Here is a 22,049-nt window from a genome sequence, read left to right as displayed (position 1 = left end):
AAAATAAAACAGTATCTTGTTCTCCAAATTTGAACTGTTTTTAATTTTTGTTCTACCTAGGGTTTTGTTTTCTTTGTTGTTTTCCTGCCGGGCCTAAGTATGCCTGTGTGTGGGGGCAGGGGGAGTAAATCCTCATGTCAGTGTTTTCTGTTTGTGTTGGTCTCAGTTTGCCATCAGATCTTCCTATTTCCGCTTGCTGGGCTGTAGAAAGCAAAAGCCTTTAATTACCTGTTTACTTTCATGACTGGCTAAGGCTTTATCTATGCTTATATCCTGTTCACCTCAAGGACCTTAGAATCTCAGCACCTTCTTTGCACAGGCAAGCTGTTCTTTCCTCTGTTTGATTCAGTTCCTTGACATGCTGCTTAAGCTCATGTTACTTTTCTCTTTTCCTGATGGCAAAGGCAAAAAGAAGAGGGGGATAAAATCAGGCCACAGATTAATTCTCAGTTAGGCTCTTTGTAGTCACCTTCCTATAAGAAAAATATTTCCCAAGCTTCCAGCTTTAGTCTAGCTGACTCACTCTATACTCCCTCCTTCCGAGCCATTGTTCCTTTTTACCTCTTTAGGAGTCTGTTAGGAATTTTGCAACCTGACAAGAGGCTTCTTCAGAGCCAACCACCTTTTTTCGTCAGAGCCTAAAAATAAGTGAGTCTTCTTAATGACAGAAAAAGAAAGAAGACCTTGTTAGTCCATTTTTCTATGTGTTGCCCAATTGTTTGAGTATATTCTTTCACCTCGTATAATGAGAAGTCTGGAGATGGGAATGTTAAGAGTGAGATCACTCATATTTTATTTGTGTACTTTAGGAGGTGGGTCTTTGAGTTCCTAGTTATTTAGTTGACTGCGAAGCAGGTATCAAATGTTAAGTTTAGTCTTCACACTTCCTCCCTATTTTCAGAAGGCTTACAGAGTATATTTGTTTGTTTGTTTTTCAGATAACCCTCAGGTAAGAGATAAAGAAACACTAAGCCCAAAAGACAGAAGGATCTGTCTGTATGTAGCTAAAGGGTGAGAAACTAGAGATAGGATCTGGCTCTTTGAAACCACAGAAATTCAGTTTTCTTTTAAAAATAGACTTTAAGCACTTGCACCATGATTTTAAAGTCCTGATTACCATAAAGCTATAGTGCCTTAGTACTAAAGATTTGAGTTGAAAATTAGGAAAGGTGATCTAATGATTGTCTGGAGAGAAACTACTTGCTGATACTCTGAAAAACCAAGTTAGATTCTTACTGCCATGTCAATACCTGATTTCAAATCGTGGGTTTTGCATAGGCCAGGCCAGGCCAGGCCAGGCAAGGCAGCTAGCTTCTTTTGGGGTCATCTAATCTATATGGGTTCTTAATACACATTTGTATTGATTGATGTTCAAATCTAGGAGCTATTAGTGCTTTAGGTTGTGAGAGGATATTGAGATTATGTATTGAGAGAATTGAGAAGCAAATTCTACTTTATATTACAGAAGGCTTATCAGTTTTTTTTGATTGATAAAGAAATAATGTATTTGAAATATTTTTAATATCCTTTTTATAAAAAGTGTCCTAAAATGACTTTGTATATATAGTAACTGAATCCCTTTTTAATGACATCATAATTTTAATTAATATTTAACTATAAAGTTGGCCGTTGATATTTATTTGACCTGTGTAGGGTGAACCTCATTTCAAACATGTTAACTGAGGACAGTTTTTAAATGATATAAATAACTTTATAAATAATGGTTATAAGTCACTTTATGTATGTGCCTAGAGATTTTGTCATGTTGTTACAGTAGCCATCCTGTTTTTGTTTTTGTTTGTGGAGGACAAGCTAAGCCAAAATAATGAAGCTGTTACTACACCTTCGTACTCTTCATTGAGTGTTTTTGAAAAGTATACATAATAGTATATATGCAGTATTTGCATTTGGGCATGTGCACTTAATGCATTGTGGAGAAAAACTTTAAATTCACACATGTACAATTTTTTTTTTTATGTTGTCAGTGAATGCTATTGAATAGTTAGACGAATAATTATACAATGACATTGGCCATGCAATTCCTCCCACTTCCTCCCTTTTTCACACACTAACAGATCATAGGATGAATAGTCCACCTAATTAACTTGGGTGTGGGGTAGAGTTGCCAGATAAAATACAGGACTCACAATTCAATTAGTTTCAGATAAACATACTGAAAATGTATTTGTTTATCTGAAATTGGAATTGAACTGGGCAGTCCGTATATTCTAGTTGCTAAATCTGGTTACCCTAGGTTGGGGAGAAGCAGAAGACAAGTGGGTATGAGCACAGTTATGAGACTTCACTACAACTGGAGTGTACACTGACAAGGATAGCCTTTGACAGAAGTACCAAGATTTTTGAGTGCAGTGTTGATTTTAGTGGCCAACAGTTTTTTCTTTGGAAGTACATTGGTGAAAACAAAGCTCAGAAATAGCAAAACTTAACAGTGTGTTATTTAGGGATATATTACATTTATGAAAAGAGGAATAAATCAAATCTGGGCTAGTGGTTCCCTCTAAGAGAAAGGTAGCATATGGAATTAGAGCACACAGTAGCTGCGCTGCTCTGGATGCTTTTCTCATTCTCAGGTGACGTGATGAGTCACAGTTCATTTTATTTATTACACTTTATGATTACATATCTATGCTACATGTATTCTTTTGTACATATGAAATACAGAAGAACAGTTTAAAAGTTAAAACATAAGCTTTAGCAAGAAAATTAGTCTCTGCAAGTTTCACTGCTTGTACTTTCCAAAATAAATCTAAAATTCAAAAAGTCAAGGCATTCATTTCTTCCTCCTCCAGGTTAGCCATCCTTAGTTCTTTATATTGTCTACTCAGTTTCTAGAACATTCACCAAATTGCTTTCTCTCTTTCAAATATGTTTTATGTTATCAGTGTTCCTTTTAAAATGTATCCCAGTGATACACAGTATTCTTAAGTGTGCTTTTATCAGTGAGAAGTCAAGAAGAATTTACCACTCTCCTTGCCCTGGACATAATAGTTCTGTTAATTTGGCCTAAGATCACAGTAGCTCTTGGCAGCCATATCACAGGCTTTTACTCTGAGCAATCAACAACAATACCTAAATGTTTTCACATGCTTTACTGTTAAGTCATATCTCCCCAATCATGCATTTTACACTTATCCAACTACATTGCATTCTGTTAAGGTTTGGCCCATTGTTTTAACCTGTTGAATATTTTTGGATCCTGTCAGCCAGTATCCTCCCTATCCCTATCCCAGCTTTTGGGTCATCTGCAAATTTGATAGCTATTCCATCGGTGTCCTCTTTCAGGACATCAGTAGGATAGAGCACATGAAAATTTTTTTGATATTTTCTTATGGTTTCTCATTGATCCATTAATCACACCTTGGGTAATGTTGTCATGCCAGTTACAAACCCACCTAAGTGTATTCTAGTCTACATCTCTTTGTCATCTAAAAAGATATCAAGAACGTTATAAAATTTAGTGCTTTAATCTGTTTTTGCATGTGTACAGTATTCGCTTATATATTTTAGGCCAGTAACCTCATAGAAAAATTAAGTTAATCTTGCAGGATTGGCTTTCTGTGAATGCTTACTGACTCTTAGTGGCTATCTTTTTCCCTGTGACTAAGGCCTTTAAACCATTTAACAAAGTGCTTAAGAATTTTGCTTGGGATTGACAACATCAAGTGAATCTGTTTGTAGTTTGTAACATCTTACCTGCTTTCCAGTGTTGACTATTAGAGTGTTTTACTTCTCTTCCATCCTCCCTGATTCTTCAAAGGTTTTAGATAAGGATCCAGCTCTGTAAATTCTCAGAATATGCTGGGATATAATTTGTCTGGGATAGGAAAACTGAACTCATTTAGATTAGCTGGGTACTTTTATCTCCTTGAAGGCTTTGAGATTCAATTTCCTCATTCTTACACTTTTTTTCCCCTGTCTGGTTTGACTATCAGTAATCTTAATTGGAATAAAAAGAATTGAAGCAGTCTTTAACATTATACTGTTCATCCACATATAAGCAGACCTGTGCTTTCTTTTTCTTGCTCTTGTTCTGAATATAAATTAAAATAAAGACAAGCTTTGTCTCTAGTATTTTTAAAATCCTAGCACATTTTGAGACCAGTCTTTCTAATAACTGTTTTGATAGGTTTTTTCAATTTTCCTTGGATATGTGCCCATTCCATCCCTATAATCTCTTCTGTCTGTTTTCATTTAAAATATTTCTTAAAACATATCACCATGGAGATGCAATAAACAAAATTTAGACCATGAGATATTATACAGGATGAACAACCTAGTTTCTTTGTTTGTTTAAGGCTATTTTTTTTAAAGCAGTTTTAGGTTGGCAGCAAAATGGAGAGGAAGGTACATAGATTTCCCATATACCTCCTCTCCCCATATGTATATAGCCTCCCACATTATCAGCATCCCCCACCAGAGTGGTACATTTGTTACATTTCATGAACCTACGTTGACACATCATAATCGCCCAAAGTTTATAGTTTACCTTAGAGTTCATTTTGATGTTGTACATTTCTATAGATTTAGACAAATGTATAATGACATGTATCCATCATTATAATATCATACTGAATAGTTTCACTGCCCTAAAAATCTTCAGGATGAACAACCTAGTTCCTCAACACATGAACTGCAAGAAATAAAAGATAAAGAGGAACCTGTTAATGGAAAGAGACATATCAACTGATATGGACCTTATTTGGATATTGATTGAAATGAACCAACTGGAAAAAAAAAAAGAAAGAAAATGAGACAATCTGGGAAATGGTGACTTGTTAAATTTGATGACAGTACTGTGGTTATTTCTTAAAAATACATCTTTTTTAGATACATACTGAAATTTTATGGGTAGAAATGAAATACTTTTGGAGATTTGCTTCAGATTATCTGACAAGGGAGTGAAGGGAGGGGTATTGTTATTGACCATTACTGAACACGGTCAATATGCTGTGCATGTGAGTTAATAATATTATTTTTAATTTTGTATATGTTTGAAATAGCCATAAGTAAAAGTTGGAAAAACTATCCCAAAATATTTTTTATGGTCGTATACATTGTCATTGGCAGATTCAGGACTAAAACTCATATCTCCTGATTCCAGATCATGTTCTTTTACTACATAGCTAAACTTACAACCCTTCTATATCCAGATGGATGTCAAGTTGCCCTTTCAGTCTCTGGGACTCCTAAGCCTTCCCTGGGAAATTTGTGGTGATACTTCTAGCTAATCAAGGCTTTAATAAATGGCCAGTTTCATGTGACTGGCCACCTAACCATGTGAAACCATGAAGGGGTATTACAGTTATTAGGATAACTTGACAGGCTGCATGGGTTGTTAGAATCAGCAAAGAGACTTGAGTCCTAGTCCTAAAGAGGCCTTTGATCTTAGCATAAGTTTTAGGAGATCAGAGATTAGTCTGCTGTGTTTACTACTTTATACCCAGTGACTACCTAGCACTGTGCTGATACATGATAAACAGTAGCTAAATGTTAATGGATTAATTTATGGATTAATGAATTAAAAAATTAATGGATTAATTTAACTTTTCTTGGCCTCATTTTCTTCACATGTGAAATGAGATAGTTGGCCTAAATGATTCTTAAGCTTCCTTCAAACACTAAAAAAAATTTATTCTTCCCTTATGACTGGTTTTTTAAAAATCCTTTTAGGATTTTGAAAAAAAAAATTGAATAACTTTTAACATTAGGTAATATCAATACGTAGTATGCTCACTTCTAACACTTATGACAGAAAACCCATAGTTATTATGTTGCACCCAAATCTCTTAAAAATAGCTTACTTCTCTGCATTTTCTATTAGATTGATTTTGTTTCTGTAAAGTGAATAAATACTGTTCTCAACATTACTAAATTAGAGAATCAGGTTTAACAAGTTCCAAAGTTGAGCTAAGAGTGTTAATAAAATGTTGTATTGCTTGCATATTTGTACCTTTCACTGAAATTGTATAGATTGTAGTACTGTGTCAGAGTTTATGAAGGATTTGACATTTTGCTTCCTATGGAAACTTGGTGGCTAACTTTTGGGTAAGTTGCAGTTATTGTCATCAGATCCAAATCCCAGTGACTAAGCACCTACCTTTAGGAGTAATGATCTTATTATTCTTATGAAATTTTGCCTCATGTATCCAAAGGTGATCATTGGATCAGGTCAGAGTTCATGCAGATATTAAAATGCCTTGGTATTGAACACAAATACTGTAGCGGCGAAGGGAAAACTATAATTTATTTTCTCTTCAATAATGTTTTTCTTTTAATTTTTCAATTACAGTTGGCATACAATATTATATTAGTTTCAAATGTACAACAAAGTGATTAGACATTTATGTATACCTTATGAAGTGATCACTCCAATAAATCTAGTACCCATCTGACACCATACATAGTTATTACAAAATTATTGACTATATTCTCTATGCTGTACTTCACATCCCCATGACTATTTTGTGACTACCAATGTGCACTTCTTAATCTCTTCTCCTTTTTCACCCACCTGGAAAAACTCCTGTAATTTAAAATGCTAAATAGTTAGGGACTGGAGAAATCATCTGTTACACATTATTTTATATTCAAACATGATATTTGTTAGTATAAACTCAACATAGTGAATGAATGAAAATAACTTTTTTATAGAAAACAGGATATAATGAATTAAAATATTCTATCTGTTTTGAAAGTTGTTGAAGTACTCATCTGAATATTACTTTTATATTCAAAACCTATGTGGAAGCCACACAAAATAATTTTAGTATTTTACCTTTAAGCCATATTTTTTTTTAAAGCAGTACTTGTTTAAAGCAGACTTTATTTTGAAGCTGTTTCAGAAATTGCTTCTTTTTCATGTTTAAATTTAATAGTACCATTGATAGACAACATCTTCAATTTCTGAGACTATGCTGGAAAATCAGAGGTTTACTGTGTTTTTAGTTAGTATTAATATGTTAGAAGATGTTTTATGTTATTAGATAATCAAGGAAGTTTAGCACTTTAAAGTTAAAAATATGTTAACGTTTATTGTTTAAATTAAGCATTTTGGTTATCAGATATTTAAATGTACCAAAAACATCTGTTTTAAAAAATGCCCTGTGATAAAATCTTTTGAAACGAAAATTGGACTTCTGAAGTTCTCATTCTGGTTTGTTAGGTTTTATTTAAAGTACATAATACCATCAGTACTTAAATATGTCTACCTGTTACTTCAGAGTTTTCTTAAAGATTTCTCACTTGTATGGGGTATAAGAGTTATTTTATATAGACATTTGGACTTTTTCATGGAAAAATTACTCACCTTAACCTGTAAAAAGGAGGAATATAATTGTTCAATTTAGTATCTACATAAAATTTTGAAGGAATATTTTTCTAGTTAACTAGATGCAACTAGATACTTCTGTGTGTGTAGGATTATGTCCATGTTTACTATAATATATCTTGAATTTAAAGGTAAGCAGACAGTATAAAATTTAGATCATTAATCATGGTATAAATTATATCTTCACTTCCAAACTAATGAAGAGTTTTACAACTTCCTAAAATTGCAAGAACTCCAAAAACCCTTGCTTACAGGTCTTGCAGCTAGTTGGATGGGAAAGCCAAGAGTAGAACTTAATTTTCTTGACTTCCAGTTCCTTATTTCTCCTGTCCCCAAACTCAAATATGAATATAGTGATACACCACTTAGCAACAGGGATCTGTTCTGAGAAATGCGTTGTTAGGTGATTTCACCATTGTGTGAAATCAGAGTGCACTTACACAAATGTAGATGGTATAGCCTACTACATACCTAGGCTATATGGTATAGCCTATTGGTCCTAGGCTACAAACCTATACAGCATGTCACTAGTACAAAACAACATGAGATCATATCAAACACAAGAGAAAATGATGCAATCGAGATGCATTAAACAGATGTAAGAGGCCGCTGCCAGTGTAGCACAGCATACTGTTTTACAGGAAACTGTTTTTATAAGTAGAAAGAGTATACTCTAAAATAACGATAAAAAGTATAGTAAATAACATAAACCAGTAACAGTCATTTATTATCATTTTCAAGTATTGCGTACCATACATAATTGTACATACTATACTTTTATAGGACTGGGAGTGTAGTAGGTTTGTTTACACCAATATCACCACCAACATGTGAGTAATGTGCCGTGCTGGCTAGGACCTTATAATAGGAAATTTTCAGCTCCAGTTAAAATCTTACATGACCACTGTCCTATATGCAGCTCCTCATTGACAGAAACGTCGTTATGCAGTACATGACTGTAGCTGTTTTCTTTAGGCAAATAATCACTCTAACTAGTGTAATGTTATCTTCTCTACTTTGAAGTTAGAGACTAAGTGACAGAGAAGAGTTGGGTGGTTATCTGGGGATACTGAAGATTAGTGACACCTCACTTATCTGGCGGCTACTTCTTTGGTAATGACAGTTCTCTTATACAGCTGGAAATAAGAAATAATCACTTAAAACATCCTCTGAAAAGTAAAAAAAAATAAAAATAAAAATCAAGTACCACAAAGTACACAATAGAGTCATGTACAAAACGTCTCAAGGGGAAATTCTCACTCGGTATCTCTGGATTCTTCCTTTACCATGCAGTTCCATTTTTAAAAACCTGGTTTCCCAGCTCAATGCAGATCTGAAGCAAAGATTAGAAGAGAAGTGGGAAGAGGAAAGCTTTTAAAGGCAGGCATATGGCCAGTTGTAAGAAGTGACCACTTAAATAGAAGAAGGAGATGCAAAACTGCAAAACACAGACATTCTGAACATAGTAGTCTAGGGTCCTGTAGTGTGAAGGCAAATAAATCCCCTGCACCTTAGGGTCCCTGGAGAGCATTAGAGTATTAAAATATAGTGTGGTATTTGAGCATGATCATTACTCTGAGTCAGTAAGAAAGGGGAAATTATATATCCTTTGTTTAACAAGTTATTTTCAAGGAAACGATTACTGAAACAGCAAAGCTTAGCCTATAATGTACTTATTTATTTACAAGGCTTTTGAAATTTGAAATTCAAAAATAATTAAAATATTTTCAGAATTTTTGCACTCAGAGAAGCTTCATCTCTCTGGAAATTTTATTTATGGAACATTTTATTATTTATTCCCTAGCAGTGCCAAAAATTAGGCATTAATTGTAGTTGTTAAAGGCAGATCAGGATTCAGAGCCCCTCACTTAATCAGTTTAGTCCAACCCAAGAAGCAGCACTAATTGCCTTTACTTTGTGCTCATTCATAACACTACTTAGAATTGTTTCATAACCACCACCTTTTAAGACTTTACCCAGAAAGGAGGCAGTATTGCAAAGTAATTGCGTGGGCCCTAGAGTCACTTTGCCTGGGGTCAAAATCTGGCCATACTATTTACTAGCAATACAATTTATATTACCTAATCTGGTCCATGCCTCAGTTTTTTGTTGTGTAAAATAGGGAAGGTAATATAAACTATTTCATAGGAACATAGTAAGGACTAAAGCTAAAGCAAGTCCAGTCTTAGCACAATTTTTGGCATCTGCTTAATAAATGTTAACCATTGCTTTACTATTACAAGGCTTCTGTTGAGAGTGCCTCCTGTGGGAATACTAAATAATGACTTGCAGTTTCCTACTGTGAGTGAATTGTTGTTTTCTCATCTTGGCACATGATAGAAATCATTTTAACCAACTTTGCTAATTATAGACATGCTTCTACTTTTTACTAGATGCTGATGTTCTATAAATGGATAAAAATGTATCAGAAAAGAATCCCGGTCTTACAGACTACCCCGTTAAAGACAATTTTAGGCTTATTTAGACTGGAAGAAATGATAGTAATCTGAAATGTTTTACTACCTACCAAGACCTTAACAACTCATAACATTTAAAATGTTTCAAACATGAATGTCTTGTTTGTTTGTTTAATGACATCACCAAATACAAGTATGATCCCATGTTAACCACCAGCTGGATATAATCTGGTGTTTTTCATGTCCCTGTCAAGTGGGCTAGAGCTTGACAGGCTTTAGGGTACCTTTTTGGTTTTCCAGAAATTGGTCTCAGGCTCTCCACTACTGACAGACTGCCAAAGTGCCTTGGAGAAATTTAGTGAAGTTCATCATTTGTGAGTTTCAGTGGAGTATTCAAAACTGCTGAAGAAACTACCACCTATTTCGTGTGCTCCATGTGCTCTCTCACTTAATTCTTGTAGCAATCCTATGAAGTAGGTGGTTTTAGTCCCTTTTACCAAGGAGATTGAGGCCTGGAGAAATTAATTTGATCATGATCACACACAGGGTAAATAAATGGTAGAAACAATATTCAAGCAAGGTTCATCTGCTTGAAAATCCACGCTCTTCTTGCTATGACCCCTTGTCTCTTAAAAGGAAGTAATGAATTACTCTCTGTTATATGTAAAGCCCCACCAGAACCAATCTGAAATATTTCTATGTGTGTCAATAATTGGTCTATCACTCAGATCCTGTGACTCAACAGCCAGAAAGTGCTCTTTACCAGCGGTCTCCAACCTTTTTGGCACCAGGGACCAGTGTTCCTATGAGAATCTAAGGCCTGATGATCTGAGGTGGAGATGAGGTGGTAATGCTAGTGCTGGGGAGTGGCTGCAAATACAGATGAAGCTTTGCTCTCAAGCATTGCTCCCTAGCCCCTGCCACTCACCTCCTGCTGTGAGGCTGTGTTCCTTACAGGCCACGGACTGGTACTGGTACTGGTCTGCGGTCTGCTCTTTATGAAACCAGTTACATACAAAGGAGAAATGTGATTCTCTGTTCTGTTTTTTTGTTTTAATTGATTGTTTGGATAGACATCTAAAAACCCTGGTCAGATTTCTCAAAATGAGGGTCATGGAGAAGGCAGAATTTTTTTTTCTTCCCTTCTCTACCTCATATGGGCCTTAAGTTCTTTAAAATCTCATTTCCTCTTATCGCTACGCCTCTGAGGCAGGTGATTTTTTTTTCCTGATTGACATTTAGAATGTGTGCCAATATGTGGAAATTTGAACCCCTTCAAGGTTTTTCGTTTTTGTTTTTTAATTCTGTTGTTGTTTTGATTGCACTTGTATTATTTTAGAAATCCTTTGTGTGGAGTATCCTTGGTCTTTGTCACCTCAGGATAAACAGGATTTTGTTACATAGCAGTATAGGTTTGCCAGAGAAGCCAAATTATTGGGGACATAAAATTTTTCGTTTCTGGAATTTGTCCTTTGTTAACATGAAATTATATTGTCCGGGCACTGCAGTTAAATGGCAGGTATTATTTTATACAGCTACTTTTTTTGTTTTTTAAACAAGCCTTAAAATGCCCCCCCTAAACTAGAATTGTGTCTTATTCATCTTCATATCTCTAGTCGCTGGTACATAGTAGATATTCCATAAATATTTGTTGAAGAAAGGGGTTGATTTTTCTGTCTGGCAAAAGCAAAATTTTTATCACATTTAAGTTTCGATTAGTGGTCAAGGATTCTTGTACCAAATATGGATTACTCAATGCGGCATGCGAAGAGCATGGTAGTAGAACTTGATGCTTTTCTTGGTTCTGCACCTAAATATGTGACTTTGGGGAAAATCACTTAATTTCTCAGCACCTCCTTTTCTTTATCTGTAAAAAGAGGCTCTGTGATTAGATGATCCTGAAAGTGCCATTCAGCACAAAGTTGTGTCAACACAAACTGGGCATCTTTCTTCAAAAGCAATGATGTAAATGCCTAATGCATATGAAACTTTTCATCTACACTACAAATCAAAGAAGTACAAATTAAGACCACAATGAGATATACTTTTACCTGTCAAATTATTAAACAGTTTTAAAAACATTCATTTAAAAACAAACATTTACTCAGAGCAGTGGGGGTATGAACTGGTACAACTGTTCTGAGGGCAATTTGAGTTTTTCAAAATGCTGAAAAGTGTGTATACTTTTGACCTGCACTTCCACTTCTAGAAGAATTTACTTTAAAGAAATTTATCATGGAAGAGCACAAAATTTTTACAAAGATGCTTATTATAGTATTACATGTCATATATATAGAAAGGCAAAAGATACATACTGAAATCACTACATGGTAAGACTATGGGTCACTTTAATTTTCTTTATTTTTTTCATGTTTTCTGTATCTTCTTTATGCACAGAGACTTTTTCAATCACAAAAAATACACTTTTTTGGAAATATATGCTTGTCTTTAATAAGTGTATAGAATTATTTCCCTTCTCACCTCCACTATTCAACACCACCTTGCTTTTATTTCTGAACAGGTCTCCAGAAAAGATTGGAATTTCAACATTAGAGGTAAGTTATGCTTTCTGAAAGTTACGTTTCTACAAATCATGTACACTTTTCATTCATTTTTCTCTTACGTAATTATTTTCCTTGTTTTTGCTTTCTATTATTTTTTGCTAAATAATATTGTCCTTGTATCTTACTAGGTGTGATTAGATACTCTAGAAATACCTAATTAAATATCATGCTCTAAAGAAGAGACTATAAGTAGTTTTTAGATTTCCACTAATTTTTATTAGATTTATAATTTTTAGAATAAAAGTATACTGTAACATACTTGTATTTGTGTATGTGATGATGATTATTGTGTGTGTGTGTGTGTATGTGTGTGTGAATTGAAAAGAATACTTACTTGCATGACAAAAATGTAGAGTAACCAAAACACTTGTATACTTCTTATGGGCACATGTATTGGTATCATCACTCTATATAAAAATCAATCCCAGCCTTATATCTAAGCAAAGGATTTTGTTATTGAGACATTATATCACTGAGAGCCATTTTAAGTACAGGACTATCACCAAATAGATATTCTTTAATATTTGATATTTTACATTAAACTGGGTATATACTTTCTGTATGTGTATGTTTGTATATGTTTGTGTGTGTGCTGTGTGAGCATGGAAGAAACATGCTGGGTTTTTTTCCCACTTCCAGTGTTCCTACCTTCTTTCTATACACATTGAATATTGATCTCTTTGATAAACTGTGGTATATTCATATAGAATATTCTACATCGATGGTTATGAATGAATCAGTTATACAGAATAACATGGTTGAATTTCAGAACCGTAGTGTTGAGTGGGAGAGGGGACAACTCACAGAAAAATACATGCAGTAAGATTACATTTATATTCAGTTCAAAAACATGGAAAATTACAGAATATATTATTTAGAGTTACAAGTATGGTAAAACTATAAAGAATAGTGGAGGAAAGATAAACACAGAGTTTAGGATACCAGTCATCTCTAAGAGGGAAAGAATGTAATAGAAATAAAAAAGGATATACAAGAGAATTGAAAACTAATGGTAACAATGTTCTTTTTCTTAAATGCTTAAGAAAGGTTAAATCATAATTCTTTATTCTTTATATTTTATAGAAAAAAACCTTTTGTATTCTATTTAATAAAAACAATTTGAGAAGTAGATATAGACATGGTTAAAATTCACTCATTGCAAAAGTAGATGGTTGAAAATGTAACTTCCCTCCCATCATCCCTCATCCTCCTCCACCTCCCAGTTCTGATATCCAGAGACAATTGCTGTTTATGCTTAGCTCTAAGATATTTTTAGATTATAACAAATAGCTTTTGGGAATCTACTTTATCTCAGTAATTATAGATTATCCTTAACTTGAATAAAATTAGATAGAAATGAACATATTTAGTAAATAAATATGAAGTTAGATATTGTTCTTTTTTACTTTGTATTTTGAAATAATTATAGAGTCACAGGAAGCTACAAAGATAGTACAGGAGTCCTGTGTATTTTTCACCCATTTCCCCAGTGATTATATCTTACTTATAGTACAGCATCAAAACCAGGAATTTGACATTAGTACAGTATGAGTGTATACGTCTATGTTAGTTTATTACGTGTGTATATTTGTGTAACCACCACCACAATCAAGATGCAGATCTGTTTCATCACCACAAAGATCTCCCTTGTGCTACCCCTTTATAAAGTCATACCCGCCTCCTCCCCCTCCCCACCATCCTTAACCCTAGGCAGCCACTAATTTGTTTTCTACCTCTATAATTTTGTCATTTGAGAGTGTCCTATAAATGGAATCATATAGTATGTGATCTTTTGAGATTGGCTCAGAGGATTGATATCTATCTGAGTTGTTGTATGTATCAATGGTTTGTTCCTTTTTAATGTAAAGTAGTATTCTGTGGTATGGATGTACTCAGACTGTTGAATGCATGTTATGTATAACAGCATATGTATTGATATCTTAAGAGATCCGAAGAAAAATTTGATGTAGTCCTGATTTTTGATTATTTTCTTAACATAGTAGAGACATGTATATGAAGGGATGATATATGAGGTATTGATGTTTGCAGAATAGACTAGACCATAAGTGCCACAAGGAATTTGGAGGAGGAAGAAAGGGAGAGACAGAGTGACCATAAGAGTGCTGTTACCTGGAATAGGAGAGAAAAGTTTCAAGAGGGAGATAGAATTGTACTGGGCTTTGAAAATTGGGAGAGATTTGCATAGTTAGAGAAGAACTGGGAAAGAATTGTGTGTCAGGCAGTAGTATGAACTACTTAATATACAAAGGCATATAATTTGCTGGGAGCATTGAAAGACTTGTGACCGATATAAACATTTCAGTCATGGAATATTGGAAGAATAAATCGGGGCCAGATTTCGAAGAGCCTTGAATGTCAGGTTAAAAACTCTGGGCTTTAAATTTTTGAAGAAAGACATTTAAAAAGTAAATTTTTATATGTCTTACAGCTGTCCAGGGTTTTTTGTTTTTTTTTGTTTTGTTTTTTTTTTTGCTGGGGAATTTAAAAAAAATGGTAGAAAGGTGGAAGAACTTTGTTGGAGGAAAGATACTAAGTACTTAGAGAGTTGTTAAGAGGCATTTAGAATGGCAAGACATAAGACTCTAACAAAGGGACAGTGTTGATAGGAATGGAAGTATGAATATGACAACTATTTAAGAGTTGTTTCTTGTTTTCTCTTCTCAGCCAAAAAGAGTGGAGGTTACATCTGTAAAACATTTTTTTTTTTTAGATTTCACTTTTATCACTGACCCAATGCTTCTCCTTCCTCACAATAAATTAGAAGTGACATGACTTTTTAATGACTGACATTTTTAGCTTAATGTTTTTTAGTAGATAATGAAAATTTCTTTGAGTGTAGATCACTTGTACAATGATTTGTGAAACTGAGTTAGTCTTGTAGGATGTGCGTATTGAAATTAAAAAGCTCAAATCTGATAACAATACTGTGAGGAGGGTGCAAGCAGCTTTCTGATATCCAACACAGATGGAGTGGTGTGAATTACTAGAAGTTGAATGATCTACTACACTTTTTAAAGGAAGTGTTTTTCGGAGGTTGTGATAGGTAGGGGTTAGAGAAATGTCCTGATGATGGAAAAGCTGAGATTTAGTAGGTAGTGTGTTTTAGTAATGGGGCAGCCCAAATCCAGCAGTAATAAATAAAGACTGTCTCAAGTCTAGCTGAGTTGGTGTTGGTTTTCTGCAGGCAACATGCTTGACTTTCATTGCTTTTCCTCCAAAGCCTGATTGAGATGCTGGGGGTAGGACCTGGACCTTAAACATCTCTGGGAGAGAATCTATATATATCTACACAGATGTGTAGATATACTAAATCAGGTTTTACTGGGAAATCTTTCGATTAACTTCTGTAGAGATCAGATTCTCTGGTAGGTGCCATATCACTCCTTTAAACTTACGACAATAGCAATTTAATTTATAGAAGTGGACAGCTTTCAAAAGTTCAAAAAGTCCAAGAGAGTTTTGTTAAAACCAAATAAAATAGAATTCTAATCACCGCTTGGCAGTTTTGGTCAGTGTAAGAATGTTAATCTGTGATCTTTGTATTTAATTCAAACACATTAAATTGAGGTATAGGAGTATATTTTCACTTAGGTTAACTTAAGGGGAATATCCACAAAATTAGGTTGTACAGTGCTTCTGATTTTCCTACTAATGAACAGTTATTGGAGGATAATTGGGTACATATACTTGATTCATAGGACAATTGAAGGCGTTTCTCTAATATGCATTAACTGTTCTTAATGGCCATTAGCTTTCAAGTATTTTCTGTCCCTCACCTTGTCAGGATTATTTTCTTATCTGTTTTTTTCCAGTTTTGAGAAATAATTGACATATATCATTGTTTAAGACTTACAGCATGATGGTTTTATTTACATACATTGTGAAATGATTACCACAATAGGTTCAGCTGACTCTGTCTTCTCATATAGATGCAATAAAAAGAAAAGAAAAAACAAAAAATATTTTCCTTATGATGGGAACACTTAGAATTTAATAACTTAATAACTTTCCTATTTATCAAATAGCATTGTTAGCTGTAGTCATTGTGTCGTACATCACATCCCTAGTACTTATTTTATCTTCTGACTGGAATTTTGTACCTTTTAACCACCTTCTTCTAATTCACTCTTCTTCCACCCTTAATTGGTTTTCATTAGAGGTTTTTTGTTTGTTCGTTTGTTTGTTTTTTAGTTTAAAACTAAAATTCGATTAAAGGATATGTAAACTTAAGATATGTGTATTAACTGAAGAAAAACCAGAGCATACATTATTCAACATTCATTCAGCAAATGATTACTTTTGCCAGGCTCCATTTTAGATTCTGAGTAAGTACTGGTAAACAGAACACGCAAGGTCCCTTCTCTCATGGAACTGACATTCTGGTGGGGCAGGCAAGAGACAAAAAAAATAAAACAAGTAAACAAGGTCATTTCAGATGGTGATAAGTGCAACAAAGGAAAAAAAATAGAATAATGCGATAGAAAGTTAGAAGGGGGCTATTTTAGGGTTGTCAGGGAAGTCTGTTCTGACATAATAACACATGAGCTGTGACCTTGAGGGTGGTAAGGAACCATCCAGTTGGCCAAAGTATGATTGTGGGTTTTCAGTGGGAGAAGGAGGTGAGAAATGTGTAGATGTCAAAGATGTAGGCAGGGGCTATATCATGTTAGGCCCTCATGGGCTGTGGTAGAGTGTGGATGTTATCTAACACTTAAAATTTCACGAAACGGCTTTTCTCTAGTAGAATCTAAATTGGTAGTATTCCCCAAATGCTGCTAGGAATTCAGTGAAACAACTTTTCAGCTTGAAGTTATTGGAAGTCCTATAGAAATTTCTCAAGCACATTAAATCTTTAGCATTATAATAATCTCTGGAGTAATTATATCATTGAGCCTGTCATGGTCATATCCTGAGACTTGGTAGAAATGCTACCTTAATGCTTACATGCATCCTTATGTGCCTTAGAGTCGCTTATCTGACCAAGAAAAAAAAATGGTTATAGTGGCCTTCTTCTAACACACTCTATGGTGTGAACCAAGAAGTATGAAGTTTTTTCTCGGCATCAGTAGTAGCATTCAAATTGTTACACTTCTGTAAAAATGTAAAGACGACTTAAGATGGAGAAAAATATGGTGTTAAGATTTGCAAATGTATGATTACCTTATTTTACCCCATTTTTTTCCAGCAGAAATGCAGTATCCATTATCTACCTTCACTAACCTCCCAAACATATATATATATGTACGTATGTGTATATGAATGTATACGTAGATATATATGTATTTTTGGTGGGTTTAATTTTGTTCATCTGTTACTGTATTGGGAACTTCATTAAATTTCTGGTTAAGTCTTGATTTATCTAAAACATACAGAGTTTTTAAGAAAATTATTGAATGTGGTTTTCTGTGTTATGTACTTTTATATTTATGTATATTTATAGAGCAGTACTTTGGGAAAAATAACAATTCTGTTTCATTCCTTTACTTAAATCTTTAATATTTTTAAGTTACAAAGGTACTTAGTAGTTCTTATCTTTCTGTACAGTTTTTTGATGTTAAAACATTTGGATACTTTCAAAGGAAAAATATTCCATTACAGTAGAAAAATTAGAAATTGCTCATTGATAACCTTTTTATGCAAATCATATTGTCCCAGTTGGCCTAAACTCTGGGCATCGATCATTATACAAATATCTAAGCCCTTTATGGGCCTTTGATTTACTAATGCTATATTTTTTAGTTTGTACTCATTTTAAATAGAGTTTTAAAGAAATGATGTTATCATTTGGTCCCTTTCCTCTTTTTAGGAAACAGAGAACACTGCACACAAAGTTGGAAATGAGTCCACTGTACAAGAATTGAAACAAGATGTGTCTAAAAAGGTTGGTAGATAAAATGTCAATATTAGTTTAGCAGATGGCACTTACATGGTATATTGAAAGTAGAAAATTTTCCATATTCTTTTAGTATAGTGCTCTGTATATGGTAAATATTCAGTAAATGTTTCTTGAATCTGTTGAATTTGTGATTGAAGACACATCAGGCTTTTTAGAAGTCATTTCATAATTGATAATTTATTCTTGAAACAGCATTTTTTAAGTTACATTTATTAGGGTGACATTGGTTAATAGGATTATGTAAGTTTCAAGTGTATAGTTATATAATATATCATCTGCATATTGTATTGTGTGCTCACCACCCAAAGTTTAGTCTCCTGTTGCCATATATTTGACCCTTTTTACCCTATTCAACCTCCTCCCAACCCCCTTCCCTTCTGGTTTAAAACTCTTTTGAAAAATGTTTTATAATGTGCTTTTATTTTTATGCTTGTATTTTTATTAAAATAAGTTATAACGACTCTTAAGGTTACTACCAAGAGTTAAAGGTATTGAAAAGCTCAGTGCAGCTATACTGATGTCTTTCGGAGTTGGAGATTATAAGAAGTCGTTACTCTGGCTATCATCAATAAATCAGAAGACAATGAATGTTGTTTGGACTAAGGCACAATGGTTGCTGTCCATCCAGCCCTCGTTCTGGCACCAGGTAATACAGACTTTCTCAGTATGAATCCCGCATGAGCCTCTGACCCACTCCTGGTGTCCTGGAAAAATTCTCCAGACCAGCTGAGGTGGAGAAGAGGCAATTGCCCAGTGGCTTTGGCAGAAAGCAAAAGATATTGAAGAGCTCTCAGGGAGAATATGATGAATTCCATTTTAGACATGATGAATTTGCTATGCCAGTAGGACACCCAAATGGAGATGTCAAATAGAGATTTCAAAATTTGGTTCTAAATGCTCAGCGGATAGGTTGTAATTGAAGATATGGATTTGTGAGTCACCGCATCCACTTGCCCACAGGAACCCTTGCATTCCTTTCCTGCAGATGATGGAGATATAGTGACCCACTGTTGTCCTCTTTCCTTGATCAACCATTGTTCAGACTTGTCAAGAGCACTATTTCTAAACATGTGATACAAGAACCACCTATATCAAGGAAGAGAAAAAAATGGTAGAGGTGATAGAGGCTCTGTTCATCCTGCTTGTGACCAAATCAAAGTTGTGACAGAAACACGGAGCAAACAGCAAGGAAAGTTGCCTGGGATCTAGAGGAACAGAAGCACTAAAACTAGGGAGAGAAATAATCAACCTGAAACTGTAGAAGGTAGGAGGGGGCAAAGAAGTGAGGCTGCCGGTCCCGAGCAACTGAGTGGGACAGAGGCTGTGGCAGTGGCAGCCGGCAGCTGCAGACGCCTCTTAAAGGGGCCATGTGTGCGAGCAGTGTGACGGACCTCTGCACTTTGAGCACAAGTGCCGGTTGGCTGCTCTGGGGGCACCAGGGACTTATAGGGGAAAACTGAGTTGTTGGAGTGAGGACCAGAGCGAGGCTTTCTCCCAGAAAGAAGTGCTGGCGGTATCCATTGTTCCTCTGTTGAGCCCTCCCCACTCCCAGTGTGTGAACACAGCACTGCCATAGCTGAGACTGGATAACACAGGATTCCCTGACACTCTGCCTCCCCCAACTCACGGCCCCACCCAAGCCACATCAAAATTAAAATACCAAAGGTTAACTACAAGGAGAGAATTTTAAAAGCAGCAAGAGAAAAGCAGGGAGCACCCATAAAACTTCCAGCTGATTTCTCAAAAGAAACAATGCAGGACAGAAGGGCTGGGCACAAAATATTCGATGTGATGCTGACCCAGGATCTACAACCAAGAATACTTTATCCAACAAAAGCTCTCATCTAGAGTCGGACAGATAAAGAACTTTCCAGACAAAAATAAGTTAAAGGAATTCATCAATACCAAGCCAGTGTTATAGGAAATGTTGGAGGGACTTCTTTAAGAAGAAAAAACATGTATCAAAAACAGGAATAAAGAATGGTCATAACTACATTCCTATCAACAAATACCTCAAATGGAAAAGAATTAAGTGTTCCAACCAAAAGATAGGGCGGCTGAATGGATAAGAAAACAAGACCCCTACATATGCTGCCTAGAAGAGACTCCTTCAGATTAAAAGACACACATAGACTAAAAGGAAGAGGATGGAAAAAGATTTTGCCTTGGTGGACCTAGAGGGTATTGTGCTAAATGAAATGGGTCGGATAGAGAAAGACAAAGATCGCATGATTTCACATATACGTGGAATCTAAAGAACAAAATCAACAACGACAACAATGACAGCAGAAATAAACTCATGGATACAGAGAATACTTTGAGGGATAATAGATGGGAGGGGGTTGGGGGGACGGCAAAAAAAGGCAAAGGGATTAAGAGATACAAATGGATAGTTGCAGAATAGACATGGAGACGTAGAGTATAGCATGGGGAAGATGGTTAATAATGTAATAGATATGTAAGCGGGAAGAAGGGTACTAGATTTAGTGGGGTGATCGCTTTGTGTGTTATGTGGCTCTCTCTCTGATCACTATGCTGTACAACTGAAACTGGTATATTGTATGCCAACTATAATTGAAAAACAAACTCATTGAATTGTACATTGTAAATACAAGCAACTAATTGTCTATCATATTTCAATAAAGCCGGGAAAAAATAAAAAATCAGAACAAAACAAGTATTGACGAGGATGTAGAGAAAAGGGAACCCTTGGGCACTGTTGGTGGGATTGCAAATTGGTACAACCACTATGTAAAACAGTTTGGAGGTTCTCCAAAAAATTAAAATTAGAACTACCATATAACCCAGGAATTGCACTTTTGGGTATTTATCCAGAGAAAACCAAAACACTAATTTGAAAAAAATATATGCACTCATATGTTCACTGCAGCGCTATTTACAATAGCCAAGATATGGAAGCAACCTAAGTGACTATCAGTAGACAATTGGATAAAGAATTTATGGTACACATATACAATGGAATATTACTCAGCCATAAAAAATGAAATCTTACCATTTGCAATGACATGGATGAACCTAGAGAGTATTATGCTAAGTGAAATAAGTCAGACAGAAAAAGACAAAATACCATATGATTCCACTTATACGTGGAATCTAAAGAACAAAATAAACGAATAAACAAAATGAAAACAAACTCATAGATACAAAGAACAAACTGGTGATTGCTAGATGGCGGGGCTTGGGCTAGGCGAAAAAGTGAAGGGATTAAGGAGTACAAATTGGTATTTACAAAATAGTCATGGGGATGTGAAGTACAGCATAGGGATTATAGTCAATATAATTGTGATAACTATGTATAATGCCAGGTGGGTACTAGACTAATCAGAGGGATCACTTCATAAATTATATAAATATCTAACCACTATGCTGTGCACCTGAAACTAATATAAAATAAAATTTTGAAAAGTCATTACTCTGTTAGCCTTTGATACCTTTTGAAGAATTGATGCTATGACGCTTCAGAGTTTGTTTTACTAGAAGAGACTGAGCACAAGATAAAAATTTTGACGATGGGGTAGTTCACAGTATCAGGATAAAACCTAAGGAGAGAGATGGTGTGTGCTCATCCATTTATACTAGTTTTGAGTTTTCTGTGCCTCAGACACTATTCTGGCCAGTGGGTTTCCAAAGACTAACAGAATGGCATATTCTGTACACTAGAGTTTCTCAACACTATTGACTATTGGAGCTGGGTAATTCTTCGTTGTGGAGGAAAGGGGAGACTGTTCTGTACATTGTAGAATGTTTAGCAGCATCTCTGGCTTCTACCCAACAGGTGCCAG

The 22,049-nt window shown here is 35.0% G+C and overlaps 1 protein-coding gene across 5 annotated transcripts in view; it reads left to right on the top strand.

Moving 5' to 3' along the window:
* Window positions 1–22,049, top strand: part of WDR44 (WD repeat domain 44) — a 130,364-nt gene that overhangs the window by 11,582 nt on the left and 96,733 nt on the right. For 4 of the 5 annotated variants that reach the window (XR_005648589.1, XM_039842506.1, XM_039842503.1 and 1 more), the window contains exons 2-3: window positions 12,287–12,320; window positions 18,157–18,231. Coding sequence is in view for 4 of the 5 variants with exons in the window: in XM_039842506.1 (XP_039698440.1) it covers window positions 12,287–12,320; window positions 18,157–18,231 (109 nt within the window). In the remaining variant the exon portion in view is untranslated. Of the gene's footprint in view, window positions 1–12,286; window positions 12,321–18,156; window positions 18,232–18,735; window positions 18,893–22,049 lie in introns of those variants that run through there. The other variant, XM_039842505.1, reaches the window with a different exon arrangement.

Source organism: Pteropus medius, unplaced genomic scaffold (genome assembly GCF_902729225.1).
Source record: "Pteropus medius unplaced genomic scaffold, Ma_sr-lr_union100, whole genome shotgun sequence".
Lineage (NCBI taxonomy): Eukaryota > Metazoa > Chordata > Mammalia > Chiroptera > Pteropodidae > Pteropus > Pteropus medius.
Note: the sequence above shows the minus strand (reverse complement) of the source record. Positions and strands in the feature narration are given on the sequence as shown.